The 27,602-nt window shown below is 35.5% G+C and overlaps 1 protein-coding gene across 3 annotated transcripts in view; it reads right to left on the reverse strand.

The window, feature by feature from the left end:
• The window catches only part of TBC1D19 (TBC1 domain family member 19), a 146,269-nt gene that overhangs the window by 66,277 nt on the left and 52,390 nt on the right, over nucleotides 1-27,602 (reverse strand). For all 3 annotated transcript variants that reach the window (XM_030314072.1, XM_030314073.1, XM_030314076.1), the window contains 4 exons: nucleotides 21,141-21,213; nucleotides 14,848-14,886; nucleotides 13,039-13,151; nucleotides 2,171-2,245 (listed from right to left, as the gene is read on the reverse strand). In XM_030314072.1, coding sequence (XP_030169932.1) covers nucleotides 2,171-2,245; nucleotides 13,039-13,151; nucleotides 14,848-14,886; nucleotides 21,141-21,213 — 300 coding nt within the window. The remainder of the gene's footprint in view (nucleotides 1-2,170; nucleotides 2,246-13,038; nucleotides 13,152-14,847; nucleotides 14,887-21,140; nucleotides 21,214-27,602) is intronic.

Below are 27,602 nucleotides of genomic sequence, written 5' to 3' on the forward strand. Positions count from 1 at the left end.
AACATAATCTTACTTTATTTTCTGATAGATTAAAAATTAGTGTTTGCCATATGAAACTGTCATGAAATTTCAAATAATTATCTTAAATGCCCACTCCCTTAAAAGCTGACTTTAATAACATTTGGAGTTGCTCCAACGAGATCGGCAAAGCTCAACACATACAAGTCAGAACAACCAGAGACAGGTATCTTCCTAAAAATATTCATGCTGTGGACAGTCAGGATTGATTCTACCAAAACTTACATCCATTTCTCAGATACAAACTGTTTACCTCTTTCTCACAACAGATTTTCTTTACTGATTCAAACTGAAACTCATGTTGGCAGCAAAGAGAATCCTCAGCTAGCACTCCCTGATTTTCTGAACTTCTTCCCTTTTTGGGCTTCTTTCATTTGAATAGAAAAGAGGTTGAAAGGTCTTAAAGCCCAAAAGATCTCTTATGCTGTTGCTAAAATAATCCCCTGAGCATGACTCTTTGACCTTAAACTTAACAATAGTACCTGTGATCCAAATCTACATAAAACTTCTGAGAGAGTCAAGACTTTGCTTCCTGTAGAGAATAGTGATTTAAAAAGTATGGTTGTGAAGTCAGATCACCTCCATTCAAATCTTGGCTTTGCTACTTAATATGGGAATTTAATTAATTTCCCTAATCTTTCTTCACTTCCTTCATCTATAAAACAGTAAAATAACAGTACTTCCTATTTTGCTATAACGCGTGTCAACATGTGGCTGGTGGGTAAGGGAACGCTGTCTGTTACAACATGGAAACTGTGGTGTTTCACATGCAACTTTTCTTTTAAACAGGGGAGCCAGGATGGCAAGAGTAGAATTACAGCCTTCAGCAAGAAAGGAAAAATGCCTTCAGCTCAACTGCTGTACAGGCATGAGCCCTCATAATCGTATTTCCAGAAAATTCAAAACGAATGATTATACGAGGGGATCCCTCTGCAGAGAGCCATACCCCTGGCCCTGCACGTCCCTTAGCTGCTAGACTCCCTCTTGTGCCCACCTTCACAGCAGCCCCGGGGCCCAGCACACCACTTCCATCTGCATTAGTTTAGCATTTCTACTTTATTATATTTGTACATTTTCAATAGCTTCTGTAGGAGCAGCCTGTCTGAGTTGTCTAATGCATCTTCCAAACTAGCAGTAATTGTTTTTGTTAGTACTCTGGTTACAAAGTTGCAAAATTACCTCAATCCTATTTTTCCCATAAGCTCTATTATCTTTAATGCATGATTTTACAGAATGTAAGGCTTCTTCCCTGGGGCCGGGGGGAATGCATTTATCTATAAATGATACCTAAGTGCTGGTATCTGCTACTGTTAAGGGTAGTTTTTAAGATCCTAAACAATTTACATAAAGAGTTTGGAACACTGTATGGCACATAGTAAACAGTCATTAAATGCTAGTAGCTACTATTTTTATTAACCTTGGTCACGTTCCACCCACAAAAATCTTCAGATACTCCATGTGTAACTTTCTCTCCCCTATTCCTGAGAGATGAACTAATATGCCCTCCTTCTCTATCTTACAAATTCTAAATTAAAAATACACAAGTCTTTTAAATAGCCCAATTATTAATCCAGAATCAGTCATATCCTATATCATGCTTATACCATCAACATCTCAACCCTCAACTTGGTATCAGATGCTTGGACACAAAAACTCAGTGTATCCCTATCATGAAACTTGAGATGTGCTTAACCACATGGCTAGAAACTACAAAAGTTAAAAATGAAAAATGACTTCAATACAAGAGAATAAACAAGTAGGCCCTAAAGAATCATGATAAATAAGATAAAAATATCAATCTGATTTTGACTCTGAAAAATATAGTCTGATTTTCCTTTCAGTTGCATTTTTATTGGTCTCTGTGGATAACTTGAATTTATAGGAATAAGAAATGTTACCATTCTTTTAATCAAAAAAATCAGAGTACCAGGAAAGTATCATGAGGACAACTTCAAAAGGAAAGAGGATAATATTTACTGGAGACTACAAATTTTGAAGGTGAACCTTAAATTTACAAGTACAATGACCACTTACAATTATTTTTCAAGGTTAATCTATATTATCATACAAAATACAGGCCCTGCATGTTCAAGACTCTCAGTAATTGTTAAATGGTATTTCTGAAATGAAAAAACTATACACTTTTACTTACTTTATAGATTAGACTATCCACCAAAAGGTCATGTTGTATCACATTGGTCTTGAGCTGCTCATAATATAAGATATCCTAGATTTAAAAGTAAAACAAACAAATAAAATTAAAGGTCAATCACATTTATAGAGTCAGCCTCAAATTTTAATAAGTAATCATTAACAGTATTATGAACTCTAAGAGGACTTTATTTTATTCACTACATTCTCCATGCCTAGCTAATGAGACACTTAATAAATATACTTAATCCCATCACTTAGGATAAGATCTGAGCACCTGGTGGGTATTCAATCAATGCTTCCTAAATTAATTAGCTGTAATTTAACTTTAATAGCAAATATTTATTAATTGCTAGGTGCCAGAAACTGTTTACCCACCATACATGAGTTAACTCATTTAATCCCATACCAACAAAATAAAATAGTTCAGTGATTATTATTCCAATTTTAAAAATTATTATTCCCATTCATATTTGAGAAACAGACCCAGAGAAAAAAGTAACTTGCTGTCCAAGGCCACAAAAGCAAGCCACACAAAACTTGCTGTCCAAGGCCACAAGTCCTTCAAAAACCCAGAAGGACTACTCTGTACTGTTGTTCTAGTACCTAAATTATCATAAAATAAAAAGGTTAAACATAACAAATCATCTCTGCTAGTAAATACAATCACAGAGCATACGAAAGAAGTCAGTTTTTTTAATATTAGAATATGGTTCCATAACACTATAAAATCTGATTAACTGTATACAGTGAAAAGATTAGGCTAATGTTTAAGTTAATAGAGAATAAGACATAGAAAAAAGAGAGGGAAGATGGAAAGTAGAGAAAAAGATAGGAAAGGAAAAATATGGAAGGAGGGAGGAAGGGAAAAAAGGAGGAGGGGCTTGAAACTGTAATCCAGTTAAGCATCAGGTTAATAGTTGGTCAGGACATTCATTAAAAGAAGAAGAAGAAGAAGAAGAAGAAGAAGAAGAAGAAGAAGAAGAAGAAGAAGAAGCAGCAGCAGCAGCAGCAGCAGCAGCAGGAGGAGGAGGAGGAGGAGAAGGAGAAGGAGAAGAAGGAGAAGAAGAAGAAGAAGAAGAAGAAGAAGAAGAAGAAGAAGAAGAAGAAGAAGAAGAAGAAGAAGAATGAAGGTAAGGATCAAGTGGCAGTAGTTGTCTTAAAGACAGATGGAAATAGTAACTCATTGTTTTAGCTGACCCTTACGTTCCTCTAAATCCCTCCAGTCATCTCTTAGGCACTTTAGTCTTAGTTTCTGCCCATATCCAAACACTGCTTGGCTCCACTAGTACACGCCAATCTGTACGAATCTTTCTGAAGATATTCCCTCAGACGGGTAAGAGCTGTGGGACAGGGTTGCTCGGGACAAAGAGTATCTATTGTGTGCACCTGCCTTGTACACAATAGGTGTGTGTGCACATATGTTTCCTGAAATATGAAATATGATTTTTTTTTTGAGAGAGAGTGAGCGAGCTGGGGAGTGGGGCAGAGGAAAAGGGAGAGAGAGAGAATCTCAAGTAGACTCCACCCTCAGCAGAGAACCAGACACAGGGGTCTGTCCCACAACCTTGGGATCATGGCCTAACCCAGAATCAAGAGTCAGACACTCGACTGACTGAGCCACCCAGGCGCCCCTGAAATTAATTTCTTAATCTTGAAAGATGCTTAATACAGAGTGCTCTGATTTGGGTGAAAGTGCTCTTTGCCTAAAGATAATCTGGAGATTTACTAGCTACTTTTAGTCGTTTTAATTTTAATTTAAAAAAAAAGTCTTACTTTGCTCTTATTTATGATGTTTTGATTTCTTAACTAAGGCAAAATTATTTTATTATTTTAACTTCCATTGTACCTATTGAATCCATTTCTCTCACTAAAATAAAAGAACATTCTTAAAGATAGGAATAGTACCTAATTCAAATACCAACCCTTGACAACTGGCAAAGAGCCTAGCATTATACTCTAATATTTCCTAGCAACGGGGGTGGAAAAGCTAAGAAATTCAGAGTTATGCCTCTTTTAAAAAATTAAATAAATAAAAAATCACAAACCGATATATGACTGTTAAAAAAAAGTGAAACAATCTACAGCTGGATAAAGAAAAAGTTTAATAATCCTTTCTTTTTCCATTCTGCTTTCCCAAAGAAAAGAATGTTATTTGTGTTGTATTTATAACATTATTTGTAATTTGTATTCTTCCATAGCTTTCTCCACATTTGTACAAATATATAATTATATGTAAGGGTTTTGGTTGTCATTTTTTAACATAAACTGGAATCATACTATACTCATTCAGCTTCTCTAACTTAGACATATCATGGTCATCCCTCTATGTCAGAAAGTATACATCTGTCTTTCTTCTTAATAGCTAAATACACTGTAATATTTTTAAAGCTGTGCCATAGACCGACCCCTTAACAAATTTAAGGCACCCTTAACAAATTTAAAAGAATAAAAATCACACAATGTCTGCTCTTAGATCACAATGCAATTAAACTAGAAATCAGTAACAGACAGACAACTGAAAAATGACCAAATACTTAAACAACATATTTATAATAACACATGGGTCAAATAAGAGCTCTCAAGATAAATTTAAAATATTTTGAACTAATGAAAATGATAATGCAACTTATGAAAATTTGTGGGATGCACGAAAGTAGTGCTTAAAGATAAATTTATAGCACTGAATGAATAGATTAGGAAACAAGAAAAATCTAAAAACAATAATTTTAGTTCCCACTTAGGAAACTAGAAAAAGAAGAGCAAATTAAATCCAAAGTAAGCAGAAAAAAGTAATCATAATATTTAGAGCAAAAATAAATGAAATTGAAAACAGAAGATCAATAGAGAAAAATCATCAAAACCAAAGCTGGTTTTTTGAAAAGATTAGTAAAACTGATGAGCCTCTAGCCAGATTAATAAGGAAAAAAGAGAGAGGACACAAACTGCTAATATTGGAAATGAAAGTGGGAATATCACTACAGATCCTTGGACATTAAAAGGATAATAAAGTGGTACTATAAACAACTGGATACCCACAGATTTTATAACCTAGGTGAAATGGACCAATTATATGAAGAACACAGTTTGCCAAAATTCACACAAAAAAGAAACAGACAATCTTGAATAGTCCTGTATCTATTAAAGTAGTTGATTCAATAATTCATAACCTTCCAAAACAGACAGTACTAAGCCCAGAGGGGTTCACTACCGACCATTTAAGAAAGACATTCGAGGGGCGTCTGGGTGGCTCAGTCGGTTGAGCGTCCAACTTCGGCTCAGGTCATGATCTCCCGGTCCGTGAGTTCGAGCCCCGCATCGGGCTCTGGGCTGACAGCTCAGAGCCTGGAGCCTGTTTCAGATTCTGTGTCTCCCTCTCTCTCTGCCCCTCCCCCGTTCATGCTCTGTCTCTCTCTGTCTCAAAAATAAATAAACGTTAAAAAAAAAGATGAAAAAAAAAAGACATTCTACCAATCCTCTACAATCTCTGTCAGAAAACAGAAGTGGGGAAATACTTCCTAGCTCATTCTATAAGGTCAACATTGCCCTAACACCAAAACAGACAAAAATATCACAAGAATAGAAAAGAGACCAATATCACTCATGGACATAGAAAAAAAAAAAAGTCCTCAACAAAAGAGTAGCAAAATTGAATCCAACAATGTATAAAAAGAATGGTACACCAGGACCACATGAGATTTACCACAGGTTTATAAAGCTGGTTCAACATTTAAAAATCAATTAATGTAATCTATCACATCATGGGTTAACAAGAAAAAAAAAACCATGATTACATCAATAGAAAAAGTAAAAGCATTTGACAAAATACAACACCCATTTATAATAAAAACTCTCATAAATTAGAAATAGAGGGGAACTTCCTCAACTTTATAAAGAATAGCTACAAAAATACTTACAGCTATCATAATGCTTATGCTGAGAAACTCAAAGCTTTCCCCCTAAAATTAGGTACAAGGTAAGGATGTCCCCTCTCACCACTCCTTTTCAACATCATAGTGGAAGTTCTAGCTAATATAAGACAGGAAAAGGAAATAAATGGTACACAGATTCACAATGAAGAAGTAAAACTGTCTTTGTTTGCAAATGACATGACTGTCTATGTAGAAAACCCAAAAGATTTGACAAAGAAAACCTCCTGGAACTAATAAGCAATTATAGCAAGATTGCAAGATAAAAAGGTTAATATTCAAAAGCCAATCATGTTCCTATATACAAGCAATGAACAAGGGGAGTTTGAAATTAAAAACACAATACCATTTACACCAGCCCCCCAGAGAATAATTTCAACTTAGATATAAATCTAACAAAATATGTGTAAGATCTACATGAGCAAAGCCACAAAATTCTGATGAATGAAATCAAAGAAAAGTTGAATACGTGGAGAGATATTTCATGTTCATAGATAGGAAGAATCGATATTGTCAATCATATGTCAATACAATCAATATTGTCAATCAATATGTCAATACATATCTTGTATCTTGTATACAGATACAAGTTATGTATTCTTTCTAACTTGATCTATAGATTCAATGCAATCCCAATCAAAATCCCAGGAAGATATTTTGTGGATACTGACAAACTGATTATCTAAAGTTTTTTATCATGAGGTAAAAGACGCAAAGTAGCCAACACAATACTGAAGGAGAAAGAGGAAATTTTAAAGCTTATATCAAGAAATAAAAGACCCAGAATAGCCAACACAATACTGAAGGAGAAGAGCAATGTTGGAGGACTGATATTGCTCAACTTCAAGACTTACTATAAAACTACAGTAATTAAGGCAATGTGGTATTGGCAAAAGAATAGACAAATCAATGGAACAAAACAGATTCCAGAAACAGACCAACATAAATATAGTCAACTGATCTTTGATAAAGAAGTAAAGGAAATATGAGGGAGCAAAAACCAAAAACCAATCTTTACAAAAAGGAGGATAAAACAAGTGAACATCCACATGCAATCATCATCATCATCATCATCATCATCATCATCATCATCTAGATACAGACCTTACACCCTTCACAAAAATTAACTCAAAATAAATCACAGACTTAAATGTAAAGTGCAAAACTACAAAACTCATAGGGGATAATACAGGAGAAAACCAAGATGACCTTAGATATGGTGATGCCTTTTTAGATATAATCAAAGACATGATCCATAAAAAGAAATAATGGATGGGCTGGCTGCATTAAAATTAAACACTTGTGCTCTGCAAAAGACAATGTCAAGAAAATGAGAAAACAAGCCACTGGCCAGGAAAAAAAATATTTGCAAAAGATATATCTGATAAAGGACTTTTATCCAAAATATACAAAGAACTCTTAAAACTCAACAAGAAAACAAACAACGCAATTAAAAAATGGGCTATAGAGCTCAACAGACACCTCAACAAAGAAGACTTACAAATAGGAAATAAGCATATGAAAAGATGTTCCACATCATATGTCATGAGGGAAATGTAAATGAAAACAACAATGAAATACCACTACATACCTACATGTATTCATATTTACATTATTGCCTATAATTTACAAATTCTCATAGGGAATTTCATGTTAATTGCTATTCTAAGTAGTAATTTGTAATCATATTTGTAATGTTTTTTATTATAAATTAATGATGAATACCCTTCATAACCAATGCTAGGAAACTAATAAATATTTCAATAAAAGAAAGTCATTAAATTTTTAATCTTAGTGCAGTATGCTTCCATAAAGAAGTATATCTTCAAAGTGCTGTGAATAACTTAACATCTATAACTTTAGGCATGTAACAGTGCTACTGACAAAAATCTACTTTTAATTAAGAGAAAAATAAAAACAAAGCAGAGAATTTGAGACTCAGAAGGTACCTTGGAAATATCTAGTCTATCTGCCTTATTTGAACATTAAGGAAATGAGATCTGGCCAAGTTAACGGTCTTAGCCAAACTTACAGAACTGGCTAGTAACTCATCTAGTCCTCCTAATTCCAATCTAGGATGTTTGGTTTCAGTAATTTTTGGTGTAATTTATCCATATAAAATGAAAGAAAAACACGGATAATAAAGTTGAAATTATACCTATGTTATAGTGATAAACGATGATTTTTATATTAATATTTTAATTATAGTCTATAAAATATATAAGCAATTAGAAAATGCAATGATTACTAATAATATAACAGGATATTTTTAAGCTCCAGTAATATAGATATTTAAGAGTAATAAATTATAATTATAAAAAGCCATCTCTGAAAAACAAAGTAGCCCAAATTTTCAGCATCAGAGAATATTTAAACTTTAGTATATATATTTGTTTGGTACTTTATGCAGACTTACACTTTTTAACTAAAGAAAAAAGGAAATATACTCACAGGAAATAAAAGACTCCAAAGAACATTCCTAACATTTTGTAGGTCATTAAACATTATGTGAGCCTACCATTTTCAGACACTGTACAAGATACTGACATTTACAGATGGTGAAGAGGAAAAACAATCCTTGTCCTCAGGTATTCGACCTAGAAACTGCAGCAGCCAAATGAATAAGAAGTATAGTATATGTGGGGCGCCTAGGTGGCTCAGTCGGACCAAGTGTCCGACTCTTGGTTTTGGCTCAGGTCATGATCTCACGGTTCGTGGGTTCAAGCCCCATGTTGGGCTCTGCACTGACAATGCAAAGCCTGCTTGGGATTCTCCTTCTCTGCCCCTCCCTCTGCATGCTCTCTCTCAAAATAAAGAAAGAAACTTAGCAGGAAAAAAAAAAAAAAAGAAGAAGTATGGTATGTGTTTCTGTGTCTTTAGGCCTTTGTTCCTGCCCTGGTTATGACAGGAGAGAGAGAAAAAGGTATCTAACTGTAATGGTGATGGAGCTGGGAAAAGACAAGGTAGGGGAGAGAATGGGGGGAAGGTTTCTCAGAGGTGACAGAACAAGCTGCGTCTAAAAGAAGAGTAGGCGTTTCCAAGCAGACAAAAGTCCGCGGAGGTTTTTTCAGGATGAGAACTGCAAGGAGCAAAGAAAGATAAAACAGCATCTCTTGAAGGACCACAAACGCATCGAGGTAATTATGCCTTTTCTTTTAGACATCAGGAGTCTGGCATAATTTCAGAACACATATTGGAGTTCTGTAGGCAACTGGAAATTAAAGTTTTAGGCGTAAGAGAGAGTTTGGCTGAACCCAGAGTCAAAGCCATTAGGGAATAAGTGACCTGTAAATAAGACAGGCCAGGCAACATGTAGTACAGAATGAAAAGAAGATCAAAATGGAATTCTTACAAATACAAGCCCTTAAGGTCCAGCAAAGGAACTCAAAATGGACATGAAAAAAAGAAGAAAAAGAAGAAAGAAAGAAAGAAAGAAAGAAAGAAAGAAAGAAAGAAAGAGAATGAAGAACTATGAAAATAGGGCAAACTAAATTAAAGAGCAAGAATACTTCAAGGGCAGAGTAAGCAAGAGTATCAAACACAGTAGGCGTAAAGACTAAAATGTGTCCACTGTTCTTTGGTGACTTTGGCCATGGCAGTTGTAGTCACGTAGTGGGGTGTATGCCAGACCATGGTAGACTGAGTAATCAATGGAAGTGGATGCCTCCAACACAGACTTTTCTTTCAGAAGGTTTCACTATAAAAGTACAGGAAGCAAGAACAGGTGCTGATGCAAAGAAGTTTACAGATTTGGTGGAAGGAATCTGAGCGAGTCTCTCATGATGATTTCTGTTTTCTCCAGGAAGGAGAAGATGAGGTGTTTTGCTAAGACTCTGAAAAGAAGTGTTGAGGAGAATGAAAGTCAGAAATGGGCACTATGAAGACTGAATGAGCTGACCAGGAAAATCTAGGAAGGTCAGGCATTGTTATCGACCTGGGGAAGGTTGTGGAGAAACTTAGGAACTCACTAAAGAAAATTTTAATTAATACTAGTCCTGGCTATTTTATCAGTAAGCAAGTACCTAAAACAAAGTAGAGAAGAATTTTCAGTATTCTTTAGCAAACTAAATTAAGCAAAAAAATTTAAAATAGGACGAATGTTTACTAAATATGGATATCCTGATAGGCACCTAGAGATTTGCATATAAGAAAATATACAAAAGCAATCTTTTTAAATGTATGACATATTTCCTTAATAAGAGAAAAAAAATCGAAGTAAATAATGTTCTAGTGAAATAAATTAATTACTAGGAACTTAAATCATTAAATCCAGTTTATCTATTGAGATAAGATTTTTAAAAATATCTTCATGGGTGTGAAATGTGAAATATCCCACTTATCTCTGTAACTCCTCAATTACGATGCATTTCTACGTGTCGCGTATTTTAAGTGATTGAAAAAAAGTTCTGATAAAGTATTCTTGATAAGAAACGACTATTCTTCCCTCCCACCCCACCCACCCAATGTACCTACCACCTACAACAATTATTTTGGAACTGCTTTAGTTTGTTGAGATCATACTTTTACACCTGAAAATAAGTGAAAGTGATGGAAAGTGTTTTATTCAATGAAATCAAGGTTGCTTTTCTGCAAATATTAATTTCTATTTCCAGACTTGCCATTGTGCATTTAAAGATTAAGACGATGGGACACCTGGGTGGCTCAGTTGGTTAAGCGTCCGACTTCTGATTTCAGCTCAGGTCATGACCTCATGATTTGTGAATTCAAGCCCTGAGTTGGGCTCTGTGCTGACAGTGCAGAGCCTGCTTGTGATCCTCTCTCTCCCTGTCTCTCTGACCCTCCCCTGCTCATGCTCGTTCTCTCTCTCAAAATAAATAAACAAAAAAAATTAAGATGACTATTAGCTCCAAAATTCAAGTGTGAAAACTGCCTTTGAACATTATAAACAACAACCATTTTTTATTGGAACTTAATTGGGATTACTATTCTTATTCTAGGATGACACATTTTTTTTTTTTAAGTAGTCTCCATGCCCAACATGGAACTTGAACTCATGACCCCATGACCAGAGTCAGATGTTCTACCAACTGAGCCACCCAGGTGCCCCTCTAGGATGACACTTCTGGAAAAATTCTAAATTTGTTTCTAAAATAGTAGCAATTAGTTCCTCTGGAGAGACAAGTTTTGTTAATCTAGCTCCTGATGAGTGAACTTGGTAGGTCACCTACACAGTTAGATCGACAAGAGTTACCATCTCTTCTCCAAGAGTTGATACTCTCCCCCAAAATGCCCAGTGTACAATCACTTCTGTTCTGTAAACTTACTTCTAGTGTCACCACAAAAGATACCAATATCATTTGGTCTAAAACTTCTTGGAACTCAATCACAAGGTTTATTCTTTCAGAAAGGAAGCAAGTAATTTTTGACAGTGATGTTCACAGAGGGAAATTTAAAACACACACATACACAGAAAAGCACACAAGTAACATAATTTGCAAAAGTCAGAGGTATACTTCTTATAATAATATGAATAGTTGATTTCCTTAAAAACCATTACTCTAAATTACAATTAATTTATAACATAAAATTATGCAACATGTAAGTATTATTTTATTACTATCATTAATGTTGACCATTCATGTCAGGCACTGTGTTAGAAGACATAGATATCCTTTCATTTGATTCTCATAACCACCTTATGATATAAATATTATTACCTATATTTCAGCATGGGTAAACTGAGGTTTCAAGAAATTTAACTCACTCAATGGCACATTTTAAGTAAGCTTGGAGTTGAAACTAAGTCCATACAATTCCAAAACCCAAGCTTTTTTTTTTTTTTAAGTTTATTTATTTTGAGAGAGAGAGAAAAGTGCTTGTGCACGTGGGGAAGGAGCAGAGAGAGGGAGAGAGAGAATCCCAAGCAGGCTGCACACCATCAGCGTGGGGCCCAACGTGGGGCTTGATCTCATGAAACATGAGATCATAACCTGAAGCCAAAATCAAGAGTCAGATGCCTTAACTGACTCAGGCGTCCCCTGCAAAACCCATGCTTTTAACCACTAGGCTAGGGAGCTATTAGTTTGCTACTTATTAAAAATCTTTAAATGGATGGGTTATATGATCAATGGGCTTTAAGCAAAACAACAATTTTTTTTCAAAAAGAATCAATGTTTTATATAATTGTTCTTTATTGAATCTGTTACTTGCCTGGTGGTGATTTCTCTTCATATTCATTTTATTTCCTAAAATAAAACGTTCCTGTACTAAGAAAACTAATATTGCCACATAATCTGTCAGTTTTTAGAACCCTAAAAATAGTGCATGTTTCAAAAGCAACTGTAGGGAGAAAGCGCTCATTTACATATACTGAGTGGTCCTTTATCTCTCCTTATTCTAATATCCCAGTTCTTTCACATGTCTTCACTGATCTCCACTGGCAGACTCCATTTCTTAAAATTTTATTTACTGTTCTTGTACATACAAGTTTAAAATATCCAACTAATTATCGATAACAAAAACTTCTATGTTAAGCACACAGTGATTATATTCTATGTTAATCTTGTCTTAGAACTCAAAACTACAGTGATTTTTGTAAATGAAAAGGGGGTAAATATATAAGGCTAAGAAACCAAAATTTAAAAAAAAAAAAGTATTTCTATTTTGAATAATTGGTTACTGGGGCACCTGGTGGCTCAGTCAGTTAGGGTCCAGCTTTGCCTCAGGTCATGATCTCACAGTACGTGGGTTGGAGCCCTGCATCGGGCTCTGTGCTGACTGCTCAGAGCCCGGAGCCTGCTTCGGATTCCATGTCCCCCTGTCTCTCTGCCCCTCCCCTGCTCACACTCTGCCTCTCTCTCTCTCAAAAAGAAATAAACATTTAAAAAATTAAAAAACAAAACAAAACAATGTGAATCACTGGTCATTGAAGAATAAATGTCAATAAGCTCAAATTTAGCCTATCTTCTTTGACTCTTACCTCAGGTTGACTGGAAATATTCAAAATGAGAGCCCATAATTCCGCTCTCAGTGCTGTGGGGCTTCCTTGTCTGATATACTGTTGAGCAGCGGCACTATCTTGTTCTGCTAGAACTGTCAAAAGTAGAGTAAAATCTCATTACAAATTTCATAATGTAAGACAACACTGAAATATTTTAACTAAAAATCTTTGGGGAAGCTAATATTTCATCTCTATATCTAACATAATTACATCACGTCTTGACAGCCTTCTTGTACTCTCTGAATTTTGATGTGGCCCTGTTTACAGCCCTATACATGTTGAGTCCGAAATTCCTCTACCTCCCACCTAATTTGGTAAAAATTTTTAATGTAGGTACTTTGAAATCACTTTGTTCCACGGATCTGAAACTGGTGATATAGACACATAAATTTCTTAGGCATATTCTCTAAGTCAGGAATGTTCTAGTATTTTGAAGTACTATGGTATTTGAAGTATTATGGCTAAGAATTATAAAGAATTCGATGACTTCTTAGCTATTTCCCAAAATCAACAGAAGAGAGAGATTTTTTTTAAAAAGAACTAAAAACAGAAAAGAACTAATAATCTTTTAAGAAGGCCAAAAGCTCTTTATAATCAGCCAAGTTCACAAAATTAAGATATTATGCTTTTGCTTTCATTTTCGTTTTTATTTTCTTTAATGAAAATACCAGCTATTAAGTCTGAAAATAAAGGCTCTCCCAAAACACACAAAATAAAAATAAAAGCAAAAAAAGACATCTCAGACAACTGCCGATATTTATCTAATATATTATTTTCTTCTATTTTCTTCTTAAAAGAAAAGGGAAAAAACTTGTACTAAATGAAAATGACATATCCAAAAGAAACAAAGGGATCATATAAAAGAGATGAGACGTGGGGCGCCTGGGTGGCTCAGTTGGTTAAGCGTCCAACTTCGGCTCAGGTCATGATCTCGCTGTCTGTGAGTTCGAGCCCTGTGTCGGGCTCTGTGCTGACAGCTCAGAGCCTGGAGCCTGTTTCAGATTCTGTGTCTCCCTCTCTCTCTGACCCTCTCCCGTTCATGCTCTGTCTCTCTCTGTCTCAAAAATAAATAAACTTAAAAAAAAAAGAAATGAGACATATTCCTTAATTTGCAACTCTGTTTAATGAAAACGTCAAACATACGAGTAAAAAATGATGATGTCTTGAATAAATATTATTTTGAAAAATTGAAGTATGGAGTTTAGAACATGACGATCGCCCTAGAAGGTACATTCTGACACAAAGACTTATCTGCACTTCACATTTCAAAGACAAAATAAGATTTATAAAAACAAGGAGAAGAATCTTCAAAAGATAGGGAAAAAATTATTCCCCAGAACACTAAGGGCCGCTTTGGGTATTAAGTCTTACCATTGTGAACAGTCATTGAGAAGTACAGCTTCTCCTAATGCAGGGGCATATTCCAATTAACGCTAATGAGAAGTGTGTGGGCGCATGAAAGAGACAGCCTTCCTCTTTGATTTTAAAATGAAATTCTGCTGAATGGATTAAGCTCACATTTTCGAAGAATGTGTGTCTGCATTTATTATTTCCTTTTTAGTGAACCATCTGTGTTCTTCTTTATCTAACATTTATTGATGAAGCCAAAATGATGCATTCCTCCTCTTTATAAAGATTCCCATTATATTACCTACATAGTTAAATAGTACTCTTTTTTTGATTTTTAGCTTTCCAGAGATTGAATTTCAGTTGGAGGTACATGATGCAGACATTTACTTAAGACTGTTTCATTTTCAGAAATCATAATTAGTAGAATCAAAAGCTTACCTTTTTGCCCAATACGTACATGCTCATTTTCAAAAAGTTCTAAAAATGATAAAATTATTAGACACAAGTATGATCAACCACATTTATAACAACATAGGTATATTTTTTTCTGGTATTGATACTGTTAATTATTTCTAAAGCTGAATGGTTCTGTATAAAACTATAAGAATATTTACCTTTATATATAGAAAAATCTTTTTTGTAAGTTGTTTAAAGTTTATGGAAATTAAAAGGGAGTTAAGTACATTTAATCAGAAGAAGAAACTGATAACTAATTTTCCTTTGTTAAAATAAAACAGAATATCTTTTCACAACAGAAAAAAGGTCCACTCCTCTTGACAGCTTCATTTGCAAAGCCCTACTGCTGCTCTAATCTGCCATGAAAGCATAGCTAAAAAAAATAAAGCCTTAATGCTATTATAGGTAAAATCCCACTATACAAATGCCATTTTAAGAGATTATATGGGAGAAACAAAGATTTGCTTTTAAAGTACCCATCATAATGGCAAAAAACTCATAAACTAAACCACATTAAAAAAAAACTTCTCTTTATCAAAAGACACCATTGAGAGTGAATATGTAAGTCACAGAGTGGGAAAGTATCTGTGCAATACACATATCTGGCAAAGGACTTGTATCCAGAACATGTAAAGAACTCTTGGTAAAGACAGACAACTATCTGACCCAATAGGCAAAATATGTGACAGGTTCTTTACAAAAGAGGAGACCCAAAGGACCAGTAAAGTTATGAAAAGAGGCTCAACCACATTAGTCATCAGAGAAACACAATGAAAACCGTCATGAAATATACACCCATCATAACGCCTAAAATGAAAAGCCTGACAATTCGAAATGCAAAGTAAGTGGAGCAAATGAACTTTTCGTACAAAGGTGGTGGGAATGTAAATTACTGCAGCCACTTGGAAAACCATGCACATCCTAGAACAATTAGCAATTTACTCTCAGGTGTACACCTTAATGCACGCATATGTGCACCAAGGAACATATACTAGAATATTCATGGCAGCAATAATGGTAATAACCAAATAGTGGGAACAACTCAACTGATCATCAACAGTAGAACTCATCAACAGTATGATTCCATATCTATAAAGTACAAAATAGGCAAAAGTAGCCTATGATGTTAGAATTCAGGATGGTTAAGCAAAAATAATATAAAAACAGGGAGGGGGACAAAAACATAAGAGACTCTTAAATATGGAGAACAAACAGAGGGTTACTGGGGGGGGTGGTGAGGGGGAATGGGCTAAATGGGTAAGGGACATTAATGAATCTACTCCTGAAATCATCGTTGCACTATATGCTAACTAACCTGGATGTAAATTAAAATTAAAAATAAGTAAAATAAATTAAATTTTTTAAAAAGTCAGGATAGTTGTCACCCACGGAGGTGGCAGAGACTGGAGGTGTGCCTGGAGGCTTCTAGGATGCTGGTAATATTCTTATTTCTTGATGGAGTCAGAGGTTTCATAAGTGTGCTCACGTGGTAAAAATTCACTGATCCGTATACTTATGATTTGTGCCCTTTTCATTATGTACACTATACTTCTATAAGTTATTTAAAAACTAAGAGCAAAAAAAGAAAAGGATACTGACACTATAAGGGGAAAACTTTTAGCTCTTCTCCCCATCTCAGAGAAAATCTGTTTGTCACCTTCCTTTCTTCCTCTACCCACAATCTGACAAAGGAGGAGCTGTTAATTGGATTTGTTAGATTTTACAACAGTGATTAGTTCGCCTTTTCTCACAAATGGGATAATGGTGTGTTAAGGGTCATGAACTTAACATGTGACTGTCTGGGTAAGTAGAACCTGGGTCTCCCGGCAACCTGGTGACCGTCTTGGCACTTGATTTCCTCCTGAGCAGAATGCTCGTGCTTAGACACTTCAGAGCTCTTATCTGAACTCAGTGGCCTGCTGGTGGCCAGACCTGGGCATTGAGGGAGAGGGAGACCTGTCCTGGCCTCATATTTTAACGCAGTTTTCTAAAAAGCCTGTTCCGTGATCCCCGGGGTCAGCCCAGCTGACCAATATAAAATGGTACTCTACTTCATTCTTCCATGTGTTAATGTTTTCAGTGTTAGATATTTTTTTTTTGATTTAAAAAATTACCATAAAGCTGGTTTTACTAAATACAATATTTGAAGCAGAGTACTCTATTCTTTTAGTTTATTTTATTCCTGATGGCTCTGAAATTGAGCAGATTATACAATGGCCAAGTAAAGCGTTTGGGATGACTGCCAACACACAATCATTTTCTATGACTAAAGTATTTGAATATATTTACTCCAAAGCCTGTATATAAAATAACAATACCAGTTTCATTTTAATTAGCTGCCATTAGCTTCTAACTGCCAAAGCTCAGTGACCAAAGAATCAAATGTTGTCAGCTAATTCTTGTCTCTTGTAAAAATGGATGACACTACTGGATGGTAATAGTGCTTTATCACTAAAAGTAGTAGGAAATAAAAATTTAAAAAAACTTCTTTATAGAATTTAACTATTCAATCATGTGACATACAATGACTTTGCTTTGTAAGTGCTATTTTCTAGTCCAAGAATAAGAAGCCAAAAAAAGTCAGAACCAGAATTTCCAATCCGTTACTTAAAAAATGCTTGTTATGCTGTTATTGACTACGTTAATAAATACATCTATATTAGTAAATCTTGCTTGGGAAAAAAAAAGTGCTCTGGTGAAATGAATTGGGGAGATTCTAAGCTAGAAATTTACTTAGGATTTCTCATAGTCTTAAAGATAGTGACACAAACTAAAGATCTTAAAAATGTATATGACACAGCCTTTCTCAAACCTTATTTAGCAATAAGATCCTCTGTTTCATAGGACATCTATCTGATGAATGCTTCATGGAACACACTTCAGAAAATGCTGAGCCAACTAAAGCTGCTTTTTCTTTTAGAAATAATAAACTGTTGAAAATGTCTATTCAGCAAAATCCCATCTCATAAGTTCATTAGTATGTATATTCAGGCAATAATATCAAACACATGACCCCCCCCTTTATCAAAAAGCCTTATGAAAGAGTATTGATCTTGCTTATCCTTCTAGCATGAGTCTTCTACATGGTTTCCATTTTAAGTATGTAGATGTGTACATATGTGTATTTAAAGTAATGAATATTCATGAGAGTTTGTAGGAATAATGGATATGTCTAACTTTAGATTATTTTAAAATCTGGATTCCATATTATGAAGGTAAGGATTTTTCTCCTGACTCTTATTTATGTAAAAGTTGTTAAGCTAGTAAGTAGGATATGTACCTCAAATATGAAAATTGAGTTAAGAGTATTGATAAAACATAGGTGACACAGGTTTTTAAAGACGGATATAGTGCCTTTAAGTCAGAGTACACTTAATCCTAAATATAAAACTTGCCTCTAGCCAGACACAAGTATTGGCAATATTTCAAACCGTTAGCAGCACAGTTCCAGTTTGACCAAAGCCACAGACATAGACCAAAACATTAAAAATACCAATGAATTCTAGGCAAAAGTAGTTATCTGTAGCCCTGTTCTTCTTTCTGAGTAAATCTATTGGTTAGCAATTCTCAAATCATGTAAAAATCCAAGTACTATATCACTGAAACCAATCTCATTGGATAGATACCAATTTAACCCAATTTCTAGCAGTATTGCTTTGAGAAGTAGAGAGTAAAAATAAATGCATCAACTAAAGAGATTATCAATCTCCTCTGGGCAGATATAAGTGCTCCTTCCTCTGCTCCAACTGCCCCTTGTATGCAAGAATAGCAAATACCACACTGAGTCTTATCTATATCTGTATTTCTACTATACCTTCCCTAAGAGTAAAGATTATGTCATATCTATGTGTTCACTAGTCCCTGGCCGTTAGCAGGGTCTCACATTTGTGAATCAAAGAAGAAAGAACTATACTCTAGATTAAGAAAAATATTGGGTCTTCTAAAGCATAGCTACTATAGAGTTTAGAACAACTTTAAGCAATTCTTAAGGATAATTTAAAAGTAAAAAACATAAATATCATTCAAGGTTGTATTATTATTTCCTTTTCCTTTTGTTGTATATGGCTATCACTGGCCATGAACAGAAATATAGGATATCTGCCTTAATCTGTTCAGATTGCTACAACAAAAAACCCACAGACTGGTTTATAAACAACAGCAATTTATTTGTTACAGTTCTAGGGGCTAGAAGTCCAAGATCAGGGTGCCAGCATGATGGGTTGTGGTGAAGTTCTTCTTCTGGGCTGTAGACTGCTAACTTTTCTCTGTGTCCTCACATGGTGGAAGGGGCTAGAGAGCTCTTTTACAAGGGCACTCATCTCATTCATGAGGGCACACACTCTTGACCTAACCATTTTCCTGAGACTTCACCGAGTACCATCACCTTGGGGGTTAGGACCTCAAAATATGAATTTCAGGAGGACACAAACATTCAAACCATAGCAATATCTTATTCTGTAAGATGTCTGATATCTTCTTATAAAATAAGAAAAGACTATCAAAGGGATCAGGAGGGGAGGCAGCAGACTTTGGAGGCAGATTGCTTAGTGTTGAATCTTGATTCTAGCACTTATTAGCTTTGTGAACTTGGGCAAGTACTTAACATCTTCACTTCTTAACTTTAAAATGATAGTAATACTTCTACCTTACACAATACTAAAAAATTTAAAACCATAATGCAGTGCTACTATATATCGCTAGGATGACTAAAACAAAGATGGAATACATCCAGCATTAGCAAACATATGAGACAGCTTCTACTCTCATACCTTGTTAGTGGAAGTATAAACTGGTACTACCAGTTTTGAAAATTCTTTGGCAGTTATCTACTAAAAATGAATTTATGCGAACCTCGGGAGAGGGAAATTGCCTTTTCAGGTGTGTATTCAACAGAGGAGTATACACGTGCTCACCAAAAGAAGCATACTAGGATGTTCATAGCAGCCTTGTTTGTAACAGCCGCCAACCTGAAACTTCCCAAATACTCATCAACAGTAGCAGGGATAAATAAATGTGTGGTATGTTAATACAGTGGAACTACTATCATGCAAAAAAAAATGGCCCACAAATACATAAAACAATATGGTTGAATCTCACAAATATAATATTGAACAAAAGAAGTCAAACATCAAAGGGTAGATACTATATGCTTCCATTCATATTAAGTTCAAGAATTGGCAAAATTAATCTATACTGCTAGAAATCAGAATAGTGGTTATTTTTGACAAAGAGGATAAAGACTGAAGGGGGCCTCAGTATATTGATCTGGGTGGTATTTTAATAGGTGTGCCCAAATCATAAAAATCCAACGAGCCATTCTCTTATAGTATATGTACTTTTTCTTTCTTTCTTTTTTTAAAAAATTTTTAAGTAATCTCTACCCCCAACATGGGGCTTGAACTCACAACCCAGAGATCATGAGTCATATACTCTACCGACTGAGCCAGCCAAGCACCCCCTATGCTTTTCTATATGCATTGTACATTAATAAAGTTTTAAAAATGGTAATAATACATACTTTCTAGAGCTGCTAGGGTTAAAATGAGATAATACACATGCAGCACATAGTAATGTACTCAATGACTGTTTATTAGGTTTATAATTATTATTAACAATAAGAAATAGCCAAATTCCTTATTTTATAGAGAAAGAAGCAAGTCCAGAAACGTAAAGTGACTTGTTCAAGTCACACAGCTAGCCAGTGCAGAGGAAAGACTAGAACAATTCCACAAGATGGGCCTCCCATATTTTAAGTCAATTTTTACTTCCTGTTGATTATAGCTAAATACCAATCCGATCTTTTACGAAAAACACATTGTATTTATGCACACAAAAAAATAAAAGCTAAGGAAATTTTCTGTTTGGTTAATATTTAAGAGATACTAATTTTATACCCTAAATTTATACTAGGTAGAATATCAGTATTCAATTAACTTGATGATACAAACAATAAAAATAGATGGTAATGGCCAGTAAATGTAAATATGAGTGCTGCCAATGAGGATTTTGCCAAAAAAAACTGACTTAAATATGTCTAATGACTTTTCAAAAATTACTTTAAAGACCTTCAAACAAAAATACAAAATCTAGCCGAATTCTGATCATTGCAACATACAGAGTTCTATTCAATAATTAACAATAATCAAGGAGAATCACAAAGTATGCTTAGTTTTCAGACGTAAAAGAGTTACTAGATTAATTTGGAAATGAAAAGATGAGCCTTAAACTGACTCTCATTTATCATTAATTATATGCCATCTGAGAGAAACACTCACCAGGAGGCACTTGTGTAGAATCATCTATACCCAGCTGTCCTGTAGTTAAGCCCAATTCTACAAAGAATTCTTTCTGGAAAATAACACACATAGAATTAACATACATCTCAGTGGTTTGTCATACAGTAGAAACAAAAGTCACCTCATCTTAACATCAGCTTAAATAAAAAATCACAATGTAAAATGCATTTTTGCTTCATTTAAATCTCTAAAAAAGGATATTATTGCACTTTTCAGTAGTAATGCATTAGTTCAAAATTTTGCCTTTTTAAGTAATAGAAGATTCAGTAAAGACATGATAATTATACTTTTGAGTAAAGAACTAATAACATTAAAATCATTCCTCAAACACAAACACACAGTATGTGTAGAATTCATCAATTTTATTTCTAAATTCATCATCTAAAATTACCAATATGATTCTCTACCTGTGTTTTCTGTGGTACTGTACTTCATTCTGCTTTTAATCAACTAAACACTGCAAATATCCAAAACAACTTAAATTAATTTTTAAGTAAAATTAGACTATCAAGTGTTCTGCTAAACTAAAAATAAATCAGATTTACTCTCCAGACTTCCTCCACTTATCTAGTAATGTCTAGTGAAAGTAATCATGTTTGTCTGTTATTTTTTAAATAACACAACCCCATATTGTTCACGTTATGTTTACTCCCTAAGTAATTAAATATTTCTATTAACATTTGCCTCAGTGTTTTGTTACCATTCTAATTGCTAAAACCAAACTTCCTTCTTTAAAAAATGGAATTAGTTTTAATCCTTTATAATTATGTATTACTTAAATAGTGATTTATTTGTGTCCCTCATAAGACAGTTATCCAGCCTAACATTCACACTCATTTCATTTTTGTACTGATTTTATGTAACTGATGTTATACCTCAATTTTTAACTAAACTTGTCTTTAATCTAGACAAGTTGTAAAGACAAACTAAACTTGTCTTTAATCTAGACTTCAATTGTTTGTAAAGACAAACTAAACTTGTCTTTAATCTAGACTTCAATTTATGTGTCCCATTTTTAATGACTAAAGAGGCAAAAATGTAATGTTATTCATCCATTTTCAACCACTATCTTCTATTTATTGTAAATACTCTTCCTTCATTTAAATCATTAGAATTAATGATAAGGTATTTGGTTATTTAGTAGTCTCCATCTTTATTCTAGAGAAGGGACTTAGGTCCAAAAACATTTCGATATTACCTTCTGTAATCACAATGGAGAATTTTACTTTTGCTAAGACATGTTAAGGCACAGAAATAGAACTCTGAATATCCATTTTCTATTTCACTGCTCTGGACTACTTTTCACTCAACATCACCAGACTTGGGCCCTAATCTCAGATTTCTTTCAAAACTCCCCCTGGGTATTAGGCCTTCTGGAATGCCTTTCTTGATATTCCAGGCTGATATAAGCAACTCTCTATATACATGTATTACCTTTTATAAACTTCTAGCAAAGTACATAATCACATCATTTTGTTACTGTTCATCTCCCCACGAACCTGAAGCTCCGAGAATATAAGGACTATCTCTTATACATATTTGCACGCCCAGTACTTGGCACAGTGCTCAGTGACATGTAGCAGAGGGGCTCAATAATGATACTGAACCACACTGCTGAGCTCTATTCCAACCGGTTGCCTCTACGTGACTGAATTAGTAAACAGGAATGAGTCAACAACTTCACTTTAAGTTGTTTTAAAAAAGAAATGTCGTTTTAACATGGATGAGACTACATAACATTGTGAACTAGGTTTGAAAGCCATCTATTATAGGATCGTATGACTCAGTGAGCACAACCAAGTTTAATACTCATATAGAGACCAAGGTCTCAAATAAACCAAACCTCGAGTCAGAATTGTTATCGCCAGGCCGCAGGACTCAGGGAGGGCAACAACAACTAGTGAGAGCAGGAAGACAAGGACTAACCATACTCTTAATGGGTATAGCCACAATTTTTTTGAAAATTAGCCACAGGTTTTTGGTTGTTCAATAGCTAAGAATGAAGCCACATCAGTTCTGGGTCTCGTCAGACAGAAGACACAATTAGTCCCACTTATGCACATGCTGACCCTTTCATACAGTGTCCTTTTCCTGCTTCTTTACCTAGAAAACTCCTTCAAGCTAGTCCAAATGGCAGTACCCCTAGAGACTTCCCACCACTTTCAGGAAAAGAAGCTGCCGCTTCCTTTTCTGTACACTTTGTATAAACTGCTACTAAAAGGACTTCTAACACTTTTTAAAAATAACTTCTTAAAAATTGTTTAACAAAGTTGTAATATTAACGATTAATAGTTATATACTGCTTACTAAGTTCCAAGTACTGTCTATATGCTTTATATATTATTTTAGCTTCCTAGTGCTGCCATTAAAAAAAAAAAGTATCACTAACTGGGTGGCTTTCAACAACAAAATGTCTTCTCACAGTTCTAGAGGCTAGAAGTCCAGAATCAAGGTGTTAACAGGGCCAAGCTCTCCCTGAAGACTCTTGGGGAGAATCTGTTTCAAGCCTTTCTCAGCTTCTGGTCCGGCAATCTTTGGTGATCCTTGGCTTATAAATGCGTAACTCCAATCTCTGCCTCCACTGTCTTATGACACTCTCCTTGTATGTCTCTCCTCTTCTCATAAAAACCTGGTCATATTGGCGTTAGGGCCCACCCTATTTTGAGAAGACATCCTCTTAGCTTGACTGCATCCGCAATGGCCCTACTTCCAAATGAGGTCACATTCACAAGTACTGGAGGTTAGGACTTCAACATATCTTTTTGAGGCACACAATTCAACCCATAATTTTGATCTTAACTTACTGATCTGCACAATACTTCTATGAGATATTATTATCCCTATTTTACAAATAAGAAAACTAAGGCTCAAGGTCAAGAAAATTTATTCAAGGTCACATAGCCAGTAAGGGGCAGAGCAAGAACTTAAACCCCAATTAGGTAGCTTCAGAATATAATCAACTAACCATCATGCTATACTGCCTTCACATGCAGCAAATAGTTTAAGAAGTCAAGTCAGCTAAAAAATATATAACAACAATTCCTCCAATATATGCATGTGCGTGTGCACGCACACGCGCACACACACACACACACACACACACACACACACACACACAAAACTGGCCACTATCCAGAAACAACCACTTTCAGCTTTTTTTCTGGTATTTATCTCCAGATTTCAATTAACAAATATAGACTGCTATTCTTATCAATTTTAGGTATCTATTGATTTTTCTTGTATTTTAGCTCATGTACATTCGCTTTTCCTCCGTCCAACATTCCAATATAATTATATATCAATTCTTGATTAAATCCATATTAGAAGTTTGCATTATGACTATTTAAATATTATTCAGTGCTGAGCCGTGTCGTATGCTATAAATCGGTTTCCTTTATTTTACTTTTTTTGGTACACGCAGCTGATAATGAAATCATTTTTTTCACTAATATAATTTTCTCTAATCATTTATCTCTTCCTATACCCTTCAAGAACTCTGAAAAGATCCTCCACCATATAATTTTGCAAACCTAACAAGTTTGTACCAACTTTTCTTGCAGGCGGTCATCCTGGAACCCTCCAGCCTCTTGCTCCAATCTAGAATCGCTCTGGTCCTGCTGCACACCCTTTGTCCTGAAACTGCTTGTCACTGTCATCCTGGAAATTCTTAGGTCGGAACCCTGTTTCTGGGTCCCCTACTTTGCTCTCTGTATCTATGAGCTTGTTTTGGAGACTTCTACCAACAGTTCCCCAAATAAGAGTAGATATTTTAGATCACCTAAATATCTGAAAATGTCTACTCCAACTTCACATTTGATTAACTGTTGGTTATATGTAGAATTCTTGGCTTGAAATCAGTTGGATTGTTAAAGAGATTATTTCAAAATCTTCTAACTTCCAGTTTTGCTGCCGGGAAGTCAGATGCCACTCTCATTTCTGACACTTTATATGTATTCTGTCTTCCTTCTATGACAAGTTTTTAGTTTTCTTTTCAGGAGCCTTGATATAGGTCTTCTTTCATTCATGACATTGGGTGGGCCTTTTCATACTGGAGATTCTTATCTTTCAGGTCTTGGGGATTTTAATAATTTCATTACTTCGGTTTTCTCATTCTGGTACTGCCACTGGTCAGATTTTAGCCCTTCTGGATTGATCATCTAAGTAAAAAAACATTTTCCCTCTTACTTTTCATCTCTTTGGTTTTTTCCCTTGTGTTCTGTCGTCTCATAGAGATTTCCTCAGCTTTACTTTTGACTCTTCTGATTTTTTTTTTTTGCATACCATATTTTTGATTTGTAAAAGTTTTTTTTTAATTTTTTTAATGTTTATTTATTTATTTTTGAGAGAGAGACAGAGCACGAGCAAGGGAGGAGCAGAGAGAGATAGGGACACACGGAATCCGAAACAGGCTCCAGGCTCCGAGCTGTCAGCACAGATCCCGACATGGGGCTCGAACTCACAAACCATGAGATCATGACCTGAGCCGAAGCCAGACGCTCAACCTACTGAGCCACCCAGGCACCCTGTAAAAGTTCTTTCTTATTCTCGTTTGTTGTTTAAATGAAACTCTGTTCTTGTGTAATTCTTGTTTCATGAGTTGTATCTTCTCTCTGAATATTAATGGTTTAAATCTTCTACTGGGAAGAAATGGTTAACAGGCTAACCTCTTTGTCTATGTGAAGAGGACCTTGGGTTTACCTTCTCCCAGCACTGTTGCCCTGAAAATGTGCTGGCGCTCTCTCTCTCTCTCCCCCTCTCTCTCTCTCTCTCTCTGGCGCGCGCACACACACACACACACACACACACACACACACACACACACGAATTGTGGCTAGGAATGCCAGCTACATTACTAAGCAATGCAATTTCTGAAAAAAATATGACCCTTGATGATAAATTACATCTGAAACAGAAGACTTTGAGTGGACTATAAAAATCTATTGGAAAACACAGGCCTTAGCTGCCTGCTGTGGTGTCTCGAGAGGCCCTGGATGCTATGCCCACGTGCATTACAAGAAACAGTTCCTATCCTGTGTAAGACGTCCTTTGTTGTACCTAGGCAACTTCGTCACTTACAATTCCCTGCCTTCCTTGTGGGGGCTGGAGGCAGCATAGGGTTGGCTGTAAGGACTCCTGGAGAAAAGCTACCTGACATACTGACATGCTGTTTTCTGCCCTGTATTATTCTACAAATGTAAGTGAATCTGACGCCAGGTTATGACCTATTGTATCCTGTGAGTGTGAACATAAATTCAAACCTGAAACCATTATTAAAGCTCATGATAAGTACTCATTCCCTAAACTGGCTTTTTAAAAAAATTTTTTTTTAGTTTTGGTGTCTGCCTTTCAAGTTAGAAAATTTCAAGTATCTGCAGATCCTGGGCTGGTAGGTCATATTTAGGAACGAGGCAATAAACAACTGACTGGAAGCTATGTCTGCAAGGATTGGGCATAAGGTGCAGGGGGGAGAGAGAATTGCAGGCATAGTGATGGAGGTAGGGGATGAGGATATTAGCCTCACCATTTGGTCAACTCTCACTTAATTTCTCTGTTTTCAAAACAGTGCCTCATTCTTGTACTGCTTTAAATCTGAAGTGGCTAAATTCTTAGCCTTTATGATTCTTTTTCTCTAAAGAACCTGTCTCTGGTCTCCCGTGGGGAAGGAGAAGTCACCTGAATATGCAAGCTGGTAGGAGTATGGGGGTCTACTCTCTCCTGATATAGACTTTCACACAGTCTCATTTTCAACCCTGTGGCTCACCAAGGCCTTCTATATCATGTGGTGTTCTTGAGGCTTTCCAAAGTTCTATGGAGAAAACCATCTTGCTTCTTGTATCAGTCAGTATCCAGCCGGAAAATAGAAATCATCCCAGAAATGTGAACAGGGAAAAATAGAATTAAATTAGATGATGCAGAAAGTAACTATGACTTCTAGACTGATGAAAAGGGAACTAAGAACTCAGGAAAGGGTTCTCCTTGTCCTCAAGATGGAGATTTAGGCTTTTTTTTTTTTTTATGAAATGCTCACCATAAGTTGTAGTTGTCATCTGTAACCATACAAAGTCATTACACTATTACTGACTGTATTCTCTATGCTGTACTTTTCAGCCCAGTGACTTATTTATTTTGTAACCAGAAGTCTGTACCTCTTAATCCCTTTCACCTATTTTGCCCATCCCCTCACCCCCCTCCACTCTGTCAACCACCAGTTTGTTCTCTGTATCTGTGAGTTTATTTCTGGGTTTTGTTGGTTTTTCTTTCAAGGAAAGAAAATGGCTGACCCAGGAATGCGTGCAGGGGTGGGAGGTTGGTAAAGAAACTTGTCAGAGGGTACAGACTGGAGCTGGCTTCTGCATGCTGATCTGCTGGCTTCCGAACACAGGGACTGCAAGGGAAGCTCCTTTCTCTGGTTACAGTCTTGTGGTGTCCCTCCAGAACCCT

Source organism: Lynx canadensis, chromosome B1 (assembly GCF_007474595.2).
Source record: "Lynx canadensis isolate LIC74 chromosome B1, mLynCan4.pri.v2, whole genome shotgun sequence".
In the NCBI taxonomy this organism is placed as follows: domain Eukaryota; kingdom Metazoa; phylum Chordata; class Mammalia; order Carnivora; family Felidae; genus Lynx; species Lynx canadensis.